This window comes from Toxotes jaculatrix, chromosome 2 (assembly GCF_017976425.1).
Source record: "Toxotes jaculatrix isolate fToxJac2 chromosome 2, fToxJac2.pri, whole genome shotgun sequence".
Taxonomy (NCBI): domain Eukaryota; kingdom Metazoa; phylum Chordata; class Actinopteri; family Toxotidae; genus Toxotes; species Toxotes jaculatrix.
The window spans coordinates 24,055,317-24,067,351 of NC_054395.1; the positions used below are offsets into that span (position 1 = coordinate 24,055,317).

The 12,035-nt window shown below is 41.9% G+C and overlaps 1 protein-coding gene across 1 annotated transcript in view; it reads left to right on the top strand.

Annotated features, from left to right (window-relative positions):
• The first annotated feature begins 7,171 nt into the window (after positions 1-7,171).
• Positions 7,172-12,035, top strand: part of LOC121191945 (metabotropic glutamate receptor 4-like) — a 104,360-nt gene continuing 99,496 nt past the window's right edge. Inside the window, exon 1 of the mRNA XM_041053434.1 lies at positions 7,172-7,705. Within this exon, the coding sequence (XP_040909368.1) occupies positions 7,172-7,705 (534 nt within the window). The remainder of the gene's footprint in view (positions 7,706-12,035) is intronic.

The window sequence follows — 12,035 nt, forward strand, 5'->3', positions numbered from 1 at the left end:
GTGCTTTTTGCGTGTTGATGTTGTAAACTGTCGTGTGACATGAAAAATTAGTTCAAGCAAAGTGGGACACACACAAAGCCTCAGCAACTGCCTCTTGTTTATTGCTTCACTGCCTCTCATACGCACATTTCTTATCTTTCCTCTCTCTCTTTTGAAAAAAATTTGTCTTGAAGTAGAAATAAAGGAAACATCGAGTCACATCTTCCCTACACCCCTACGATCTTTTTACCATTAATTCCTCATATGTTGACAGAGGTGTAAAGGATTTGGCAATGAATAACTCACATTTTACATACGTGCAGTGGGGAGGAGACATGGTTCAAAACAGCATATAGTGGAAATTGAGTCAAGTAGCACAGAATCTAAATAAAGAGGCACTGCATCTGACCAGCAGTTCAATTCTATGATTCCTTTCTACCGTCCTGATGTATTGAGACAATAAAGGGACTCTCTCTCTTTTCCTCTCCAGCTGAGAGGAAGATATTTGTTAAAACAGCGCATACTGCTGTTCATATGCAGATTTTTTTGGTTTGTGTTCTGTTTGTATACAGCATATATTGATAGATTTGTAGATTTAAACTTCACATGAGAGACTATTTTCAATAACAAGGATACCATAAGATTAGAAATGTACGGTATATATGCAAAAGAAATAGGCTTGTGAATGTTTAATGTCATTATTATGTCTCCATGACCTCCTTAAAGAGATTTTTTTTTTTGGTCCCATTCTGTATTTTCGCTGTTAGACGTTCTCCACAGAAGTCTTGAATCATTTTCCCTGCTAGCCCAAGGCAGCAACACAGACTGTTTGTTAATGGAATCTGCATTTTGCACGAATAAAGTGTTAATGAGCGAATATGAATTCAACCTAATATCTCCAGCTCTGGTGGAGCGAGCTAATGGACAGTGTCCTGGAGAGGGGGAAGAGGCTAATGGAGAAAAGGGGAATAACCTCAGAGAAGGTGTCTGATGTCTGTTATGGAAATGGGATGAATGCAGATAGCTGAGTATATAGAGTTACAATGCATGTAATGAAGCTTTGTGCTCATTCCCCTCTGCTTCCCATTTCTTTCACACACTTTCTATGTCCCCGCACCCTTGTTTGTGTCTTCGCTAACTTCGATATGACTCATCGTAAGACGAACATTTCATACAGAACTAAGGTGACAGTGACTCACAACATGATGCCTCCTTTGTGATTTGTGTAACATTTGCTGCGCACCCTTAAAGGAAAACAGTTTTGCATTGCAGATCATCCCATTGTTTAGAGTCGCAGATCACTCCAGACGCAATGTAGTCATAGCTCAGTCAAATCTGAACACACGGGCATATTACGCATAGTTTTAGGTTCAGCGCAATTTACACTTCTCAAGGATATCGCTTTTTACAACATCCACAAACATCCATAAATCTGCTTAGAGAAAAAAGACTTGCCTTACAATTCCAGAACTTGTCTGAGAATCATTAGGTTTTAAAATTTTCTTCAGTATCAGAGTAACACAGTGATAACTGTCTGTACATTGATGGATGCACTGCAAACAGAAACTGCTAAGAGCTACGTTTGGCATACTTATAATCGTGCCAATTTTCCAGAACGTAATCAAATATAGGCTGTAGTTCCAAAACCTAGAGAATAAGTATTCCTCAAAGCGAAATAATGAAGACAAAGACTAATAAAAGGAGTGACAAAAATTATTCATATTCACTTTTTTTATGTTGCACTATCAAGCCCCCCCCTCCAAAAAAACCCAGGGCTGAAGTTTATCTGAGGGCGTGTCAGACTTTTAAAATCCAAGGCCTAGCAAAACTGAGGCCCTCCACCACACCACACACATACACAGCAGCTCCTTATGTAATATATGATTCAATGCATGTAATTAACTATTTGCATGGACAATAAAATCCAAAAAAAATGTCAATTACACATATAAACATGGTAAGAAAACATTTCTAACATGCTGCAGACTGAATTACATTCTGTGGTACTACAATTTACTGAAGTGTGATAAACTGCCTTCTTCTGAAATACCAGCAGTGAATCACTGCTTTTAGAGGATCTGTCACTACTCTCCTTGGCAGGTTTTTTTTTTATACCCAATGCCTTTATTGTCTAAAAACAATGGTCACAGTCATCAGTTTGACGCCAATAATAATTAAGCTCCTCTCCTCTTTCTTTTCTATTTCAGCAGAAACTGACACAGAAACTGTCAGTGTCAGAGAAAAATGATACAGAGGCGAGTGAACATTACATTTCTCTGCTCTGATGGATTTCTGGACTTCTAAAATGAGACGACAATGTTAAAATCACAATTACCTCAAAACAGCTGTGCACTGAGTCATGAGAGGCTACTGCAACAGTTTCTACTTTCCTCGGCCTTCTATTTTTTTTTTACTCACATGCAGGTTAACTTATATACACAGTATCTGATCATGCACAAAAAATAAAACTGCACTGAGTGAACATGATGTAAATATGAGTAGCTACAAAAACCACATCTGTATTTTTAGTAGACAGACATGCAGGCAGTGTAACACTCCCTCCACTGAGGCCTTTATCTCCATTCTGCGCTGTGATCACACTGGTCTTTTGGGCCTAAGTATCTCCTCTGTTGAAGCATAACGGCCAAAACAGCAGTTCCCTGTCGGATTAGGACATCACTGTCAGGCGGTGCCCAGCTCCGCTCTGACGGACCTATTAGCTAGTCGCATGTCATTGAGGCTTTGCAGGGATGACAGCATGTTAAAATGAGGGGTGTGTCTTGTCGCATTTCTCTGGTGCTTTTCAGAGTTTAGACAGAACGAATAAAACGGCAAAACATGACACCGTCAAATAATTTTAGGAAAAAAATGGTACACTTGTAGCGCGCCGGTATTTTCTGTGCAGATTATTTTGTATTTCTGAAAGGAAGATTTTCACACTAGTTTGCTTGGTTGTGTGGCTTTACACATTGTAAGATCACTGTTGATGCAGATATCAGCTATGACACCTGTGGGTGTTCTTCCTTAGTTCAAATGTTTAAGGTTTTCTAGTATTCATCAGTTCTTGTTGCAGTTCAAGACTGTTGTTGCTGCCTGTATAGCCTATAAAGCTGGCCTTGATGCTATAAACAATAACTGAGATGTTACTGACATGATTAAGAGCAGCATTTTAACTGTGAATGTTTAGAGTGGGAGGATGTAGTTGAGTGTGGCTGTGATGTCTTTTTTTTTTTTTTTTTTATATACAGCCGGAAGGCAAAGCTTTCGATTTACCAATCAATCTACGTTCCAACCCCCACCTAAGGTCATGGGCTTTGGGCAGTGATCGAAAGAATGAAATTGCAAAAACAAACGGTCGAAATGGGTTTCCTCTGTAAGGTGGTTGGGCTTGCCCTTACAGACAGGGTAAGGAGTTCAGACATTCGAAAGAAGCTCGGAGTAGAGCCACTGCTCCTCCGCATTGAAAGGAGGATGAGGCGGATGCCTCCCGGTCGCATTCCACTGGAGGTTTTCTGGGCACGTCCGATTGGTAGGACGCCCCGGGGTAGACCCAGAACATGCTGGAGAGACTATATATCTAACCTCACCTAGGGATCTCCCAGGGGGAACTGGAAAGTGTTGCTGGAGAGAGGGACATCTGGACTACCTTGCTCTACCTTCTGTGACTCGATTCCGGAAAAGCGATAGAAAACGGACGGATGGATGGTTTAAAAATTGAGACAAGACAGAAACCTTTTTATAGCAAGGCTGAGTTGCCTCAGACGCAGTCTGGCTTGGTGGGAGTTTGCTTGTCACTGTGGCTTGGTGGTGGCTGGCGAGTAGCCAACGCCTGATTCAAAATTTAGAATTGCTGTCGGAAATCTTCAATCATTTGGCAGAAAAAAGATTTGTCCCTTTCTGAACAGTTTCAGAGGCAGTTCTTATGTGTTCCTACATTTCCGCATTTAATCTTTTCCAAGCCCTCCAATACTTAGTTAAATCCCCAAGAGAAACTCCCCAGTGGGTATTAAACTTTTCCATGCTTGTAACAAATTTAAACAAATTGCACTCAATTAACATGTCAGAAAAGCTTGTGTGGCGCTGCTGAAAAAGAAAAAAAATCCAAAGACACACAGCTAATTGCTCTGGAAACAATTAGCAAGACAGATTCCAGAAAAATCTCAAAAACCCTAATCATGAAGTACTCCTCCTCCATAATTGTCATTTGATGGCAGCCATAAAATATGATGCTTTATTTGATGTGTCACTGACTTTTTAATAGCAACGGCACATGTGAGGAGAGAATGAAATGACATAAAATCACTGTTTACACGTTTGCCTTCACCACTTTTCAAGCCAATTTAAAGTGCAAAACCTGTCGTAAAGTAACGGAACATTTGTGAGATGGTAACTGCTGAGAAAGCTTTATCAGCTATTTACTGCTGCAAATCTATCTGATCAATGTGCTTAATGTAAACAGACATTTTTGATAGTGATAGTTTTAATAGTGATTAATTTTACTTAGATGTCTTAAAACATTCAGCTCTGTCAGCCATCAGTGTGGCAGTGCACACAGCAGCAGGGGAATGTGGCCGAGTGCAGAGGAAGCTGGAGTTGCTCCTCGTCACAGTGAGGGGAGACGGTTGCTGTGAGGACTTTGCAATTTCCCCGAACTCCCACTCTCGGCAGACAGCTGATGTTTATCTGCTCTGCCCATCTGGGCCTTATGACTAAACATCTGGTAAAGCTGCCACTGTGCATGCAGTGTTTCAGAGAGTGATGACAATGAAGGGGCACTGCTGTCCAACCCTTCTAAAAGGATCTCCAGAGGCAGGGAAGACTTTATCTCTGAGATGTCAAGGCGCAAACCTGACTCAGTTAACAGTGGATCGTCCTGTACTCGAGACATTTATCTGCTTGTTTCGTTCAGCGGTGCACAATATTTTTTCTTGATTGTGGCTTTATTAGTTTGCAATCACGATGATGAAGGATGGGCTGACTTGAAATAAGAAAAACATTCCTCGCCCACAGCTACTCTCCTTAATTTGCAGGCTTAGATTATGATCTCATGAAAAATTATCATTTGTAGACATTATTGCCAACAATCAGAACCAAAGGAAAAACTGTAGTAAGCAATGATGCTAATCTTTTCCAAGTAAAGCATGGAGTGCTCTAGAGAATTACTGTGGTCCATACACTACAGATCAATTAGTTTTTGGGGTGTTTTCGTCAAAAAAAGGAGGAAAAAAAAGCCTATTAATGGTTAAAAAGCAGGTGTAGCTCGATCAAGATTACTCAGGCTCCCCTTTGAGCATGTGTGGCAGTTTACTTTTCTACCTGTTTGGCTGTTTTCAACTCTTTTACAAAAGACCAAGCCTGTGAAGCCACCTCTTCCTCTTCCGTCTGTTCTAGGCTTTCCCTCAGAACGAGATGTTTTGCAGCGACTGGTAAGCCTTCATCCATTATGGATGCTGTGTTTTAAGGGGATGATCTGTGCAGGATGATATAAATATCTCCTTTTGGTTCCCAGCAGGATGGGAGAGGCAGCACAAGACAGGCCACTGTGTCGTGTTTGAGCAGGGCATCTTTACTATTTGATTTGATGTCCAAAGTAAAAGAAAGCAAAGATGCACACGTGACTAGCAGATGGCAAAACTATCTATAATTTATGAGTTGTGGCAAATCTCCTGACACCTCAATGAGATAGTTCTCCACATATGTATTCAACATTAGAGGAAAAAGATGCGAGATGAAGAAAAAGAGCCCTCACTGTCAGCCGCTGTACTACCATCCACATTAAAATAATTGCAAAATCTCACTGCTGCACAGCGATGGGTATGACATCTGCTGCAATGTGACACAACTTTCTGAGCCTGAACCGAGTTTTTGCCCTTTGTGTCCTTTGTCACAGCACGGCGGGAGTCTGCATGTGAGCCTACAAAGGCAGCATGAAGTAAAGCCCTACAGATACGTGTGTGTGTGTGTTATGGTCAACTGAAAGACAGAGAGAGAGAGAGAGAGAGAGAGAGAGAGAGAGAGAGAGGGAGAGAGAGCGCTGCGGACGTCTCCCACTGTGGCCAGATCCACCCCTCTATTAATCTGGCACTGGAAGCCAGCCTACTGTTGAGAGAACACATACGCACACGTACACACACACACACTGTTGATACAAGGGGTAGGAGTAACTATGAGCGATCAGTTGTGCATAGAGGAGATATGTTCATAACTCGAGGAACATTGTTTCTTTTATTATAAGAATCCTGTGCTCTTAATTTAGAACTGCATTTCATAACTTTTTGGTAAAAGACTCTGGAGACGATCTACATGAGCAGAACAGTGTGTGGCTATGAAGTCTATGGAACCGTGCCAAGCAGCAGTGGATCAGTTATGCTGAAGGCACATAGAAATTATTCATTGCAGTGCTCTGAAAGCGGTTGAGGCATGGGTACAACACAGAACAGATTTCCTGTGTGGAGTGCTGGGGCTAGGTATTGTTTCTGCTTGAATTTTAGGATACAGAAACTGGAATGGAAATCTGCAAATGTGCTGTGCGGTTCTGAATATGATGCCAGTCAGAATCTAGAGAGCATGACATTGCAGCTTATCACCCATCCACTGAAGGCAAACCCTTGCATAACCACATGTTTTGTAAAAAATCAGAATCATTTTTCATTTCCTTTTATTCCCAGTAGCTGCTCTTTCTGCTGTTTCCTCAGTGTCTCACACATCTCTCCCCTCTCTTTTCAGGAGCCCGCTGTGGAGCCCACTGGCTCGTCTCTTGAAATTCTGCCCGCTTGAAGGAAATCTAAATGCAGCCGAGTGGTTCTGGAGAAGGAGAGGAGAGAGGCAGACTTCCCACCTTTGTTCTTGCCTTATGAGAACGCTCTCTGCGGACTCTGTCTCAGCTCACCCTGCACTGTTTAGTTCCTGCATATAGCCACTGCTCACAGATGCAGGAAAAGACTGAAACACAAAGAGGAAAGGAGAAAAAAAACGGCTAGAGATCAAGAGAGCGAGGCTGAATAATTAGTATTACTGAGTTTGTGTCAGAGCTAGAAACCATGAGAAGAGACTTCTGAAGACGACTGTGCTCTGAAAAATATTGCAGCTAACCTTCAGGACATTTGTATGTGTGTGTATTTATATGTGTGCACACCTCTTTCATTTTCAAAGGACTTGAATTTGTATTTGGATGCGGATTTAGCCTTTCATTATGACTCTGCGAGGAGGCTTTGAGAAAGTGTGGATTGGCTGCCATAGAGGTGTCTGCTGCAGGGTGTTGCTGCTGGCTTGTTGTTTCTTGATTGGCTTGGCAGCCAAACCCAAAATGCCAGGCCACACACACCTCAATTCAATACGCATTGATGGAGACATATCTCTGGGTGGACTGTTCCCTGTGCACGCGAGAGGGAACGATGGCAAAGCCTGCGGGGAGCTGAAGAAGGAGAAAGGGATCCATAGGCTGGAGGCCATGTTATTTGCCCTGGATCGCATCAATAATGACAATGAGCTGCTGCCTAACATCACTCTAGGGGCACGCATCCTGGACACCTGCTCCCGGGACACTCATGCTCTGGAACAGTCACTGACATTTGTTCAGGCGCTGATTGAGAAAGACTCAACTGATGTCAAGTGTCTCAGCGGAGGGCCGCCCATCATCACTAAGCCTGAGAGAGTGGTGGGAGTGATTGGTGCATCTGCCAGCTCCGTGTCAATCATGGTAGCCAATATTTTGCGTCTCTTCAAGGTCAGTTTCTTCTACAGCCTCTACTCCTTATTTTACTTTCTTTCTTTCTGCAGAGCACAGATATTTCATGTAATTCCTCACAGAATATTCCCTGCAACATATTTTTTTTCAGTTCAGACTTTCACTTGAAAACAACATAAACAAAAAGCAAACTCTGAATTTTAACCTTAGATCACGCCAATGGTCCCCACACAAACAAACAAACACACAATCAGACATACACTCATATTCAGAGTTTACCAGTCCATGTTTTTATCGCCTTTCTTTTGACCTTTTTATTTTCCTTATAAGCTTAAATCACACTAGGCGCTGATCATTACACCATAATTCTCCTTACTAATGACATTAATTTGCCAAGACTCTTTAGTGTTGCCGTCTTCTAATTAATTCAGGGAAGCCATGCATGGCGCCACCATGAGCTCATTGCACTGCTATTGAATATAGTGTGTAAAACGAGCTTCTGCATTGTGTTGGTTCACCAGATGCAAATATAATGTGCAAATGAGACCAAAACATAAACAACAGGTGACAGGACTTTTGTAATACCTGCTCAGTGCTGTCAAACCAAACTACAGGCCACAACCAAACTAATGAGCATGAGGACAATGTCAGAACAGGCTGTCCCAATGCTCATGCCACGCTACATGCAGTAAGAAAGACAGTGGTTATATATATTGTAACCCTTGCTCTATGAACACCGGTGAGGACCTCGTACGAGCTCTTCAGGCTTGACGACTCATTTTCACGAATCTCTTGACTGAAAATTTGAAGGTACAGTCAAGTCCAGTAAAGTCAGACTTTATTCGTATAGCTCAATAGATTGAAAAGGATAAAAAAGATTACAGTTAGATATTTGGGCTGAAGGCCGCTGAGATACAACTCTTTCTAGTACTTTTGGGAAGAATGGAAGGTTAGAGACTGGTTGATAATTATTAAGAGACCCTGGATCAAGGTGTTTTGGTGATCTGAAATAACAGATGTGACAGGGGAGACAGATCGTTGGAAATCCAACCAACTGGTATGAATCTATTTAACCCAATCGAGACTGAGCGAAAAGTATATATAATGGCCAAAGTATGGCCATTATATATACTTGACACTAATGCATTTAGCTTTTAGTGACTAGTGGAGTGGAAGTCAACATGGTTAGAGCTTTCAAAAAGCAAAGAATACAATATGTAGCCTTTGTTCTATTCACACAGTCTTCACCTTTTAAAAGGGCCCTATAGAAGATGAGGCCTGAATCGCCTGCTGTGACATTGATTCAACAATGTCTCACCTGTCTGCCGCCATTCTAGGGCCGACTGGCTGCTCAGCAGAGGGCAAGAGGGTGAACAGAACAATACGCCACGTCACAAGCCTGATTGACGCGTCACAAGTCAAGCAGAATAAACGCTGCGCTCCTACATTCCTGCTGCTTTTTTAGATGAACTGTCTGACACAAGTCCAGCCTTCATAGGCACATGTCCTTTACATCCAAGTTTTTTTTTTTTTTTTTTTCCTTATAGCACCATGCACAGACCCGTCACACAGCCTTCACCATCATGGGAATGCACATTCTCATTATTCTTACCATGGAGCAAATAAGAGGTTGGTGACATATCTCACACATGAACTGTCTCATTGCTTAACAATGCAGAAGCAAGCAGTGGTTCTGCCCACAAACACAGGTTGGTCAGTACACCGCCCCAGCACACTATCACACCTGCCAACATCCTCTCAACCTGCACAGGACTCTGTTTTACTGCTATGCACTGAGCCTGTGGGAAATGCTTCCACAGTAAGCCGTCAGTGACCACCAGTCCACAATCAGTTTTTCTGCTCGGGGACAGCAACACTCTGAGTACAGAGAGGAAGAGGGACATGAACACGTCACAAAAATATACATCCCTGCCATCTTTACCTCCTTGCAGAAGGCAACAGTGGCAGAAAGTGTTGTCCTAAAAACCGGGATTGACTGCCACACCTTATGCTATGCCACAACTCTCCAGCCCCAAATGTTCCACCAAACAAGCCTGTTAATGCTGCTAGACTCCTTGTGAAGGGCACATGAACCGCCAGAGGAGGATCTGCCCACTCACAGGCCTGTGAGACGTCTCCACACAGCTAATTGGCAAGCCTCTGTTTGGGCAGGATTTTGCCAATGAGTTGTTGTGTACTCCAAACAGAATGCCAAATCCTGCAGTGGGAACAAATTATTTAAGTTTTTCCTTTTTTTTTTTCCTTCTCTAAGGGACACTGAGCCGCACCATCCAGGACTCAGAGTTCTTGGGCAAAGAATGAGTTTTGTGTGAGTATAGTGCAACTCAGATCCTGAGATGCCTTAGATGGACCGAAGAAGAAATGCTTTTTTTTTTTTTTTTTTGATGGACAATGGCCTTAAAGGTATCTGCCCAGTGGGCTTGAACAGCCTCCTTGACAGGGCCTTCAGCACGACTGCCAAATCCCACTGAGGGACAGAGGAGAATGTTGCAGGATGCTGCCACTTCACTCCAAGCAGGAAATACTATTGTATATTTCAAGTGATGGTTGCTAAAAAGCACCTCTCTCCATGCCACTCATGACAAGAGATAGCTGACACATACACTTTGATATTTGGAACTGACAAACAAGTCTCTAGCAAATGTAACAGGAGGCTGGAGAGTTTGTGTGGCAGTTTCTAGGGCTAGCCATGTGAGTGCTGGATGGCCTGAACCGTCGCTGGGTACAAATCTAGAATCTCCAGTGTGTCCTTGACATGATAGAAGGGCTGAGAGATATTGGGAGAAGCCATTAGCTGAGCATGTTCTGCATTTCACAGCACTGCTGCAGAATAACCATGAGCTGATCCTGTCTAACTCTCTGTATCAGCAACGGGATCAGATGGAAGGAGAGAAAAGTATAAAACAGGCTTTTAGGTAATGGAGTTTGTGCAAGTGCATCCACCTTCACTGGTGGCTAACGGTGAAAAACACAAAGTATTCCGTCTTTAAAAGGTATCAGGAAGTCTTGTGTCCGTGGAGAATTCAAGATTAATGACATTTCAGGTTTGTTTTAGAACAACATGATGAAACATGGATAGTAAATGGGCTGTTTCATCTTGTGTTGGTGCTTTATCTCATAGAAAATCTATCTATCTATCTATCTATCTAGATATTAACATAAACTAACCTGAGAAACCCACAGAGAATTTTTTTAAGAATTGTTCCTTAGATATTTATCCTTGCAGTGTTTCTAATAAACCTTTGCAGAAAACTGGGAAGCTTTAAAAGCCTTTAATCAACTTATCTTCTGTTTTGGGCTCGACAGGCGGAACAATTTTTCATGAATCACACTGTTAGAGAAACAAGAAGCCATGGAAATGTGATTAGTACAGGGCCCAGAAGTGGCCCCAGGTGAAAAGAATAATGCAGGGTTTAATATTTTTAATAATATTAACACTACAGGGGGTCACAAGATGATACTGCATATGCATGAGGTAGACCCTCTACTTGCCATTCGATTTACTGTAGCACACCAGATGCGTATCAGTCCTTGTTTTAGTTAATTTGTGTCCGTGTTTCTATCATCTTCTCTTCAGGATTTAATCTTTATGCAAACAAATTTGTAATGATGTAAACAAGTTGATAAAATGTTCCCACTGTGCTTAATTTAGCTCATCATCGCCACCATCCACCATCCTCTGTGTTACGCACTTGCATTATATTTGAATTTACTTGGTTGCAGTTTTTTGATTCAGTATAATTACCCTGATATTTTGTTCAATAAGGCGATTCTTATTAGGCTTGTGGGGGTAAAATCATCATCAATCATGAATTTGTTGTCTGCATTTTTCTTCATGTGAAACCTTTATTATTTTTATGGGTGACAGTGCTGCTAAGCAATGCATCACTATTGCAAAAACAAATGCCCACTACATATTTAGAGCCTCTATCACTGTTAAAATGAAAACTAGAGGGCTGTTATAGAGTATTGCTCATTTAGCTGGCACAGTTTTCATTTTCTCTCAGCTCCGGTGGAAATGCATGAACGTCTGGTGACTTGGGAACAAAATTATGCTCATTCTCTGGCAGTTGTCCAAAGGCACTGTGGAAAATGCAGGTAGTCACTAACTGAAGTAGAGGAAGATGAGTTAGGTGGAGGGAGAGTGGGTACACTCAAAAATAATTCATGCTATACAGATAAATGATACAGAAAATAAACTGATGATATCTATGTAAGAATATCCCGGGGCAGATTCTTATTTTAAATACACATTTAAACACATTTACGATGAGCTTTTATTGTGGCCTTTTTGCACAAATACAATTTAAACTTCACACCACGGACTATCAGATCCATCAGAAACCAC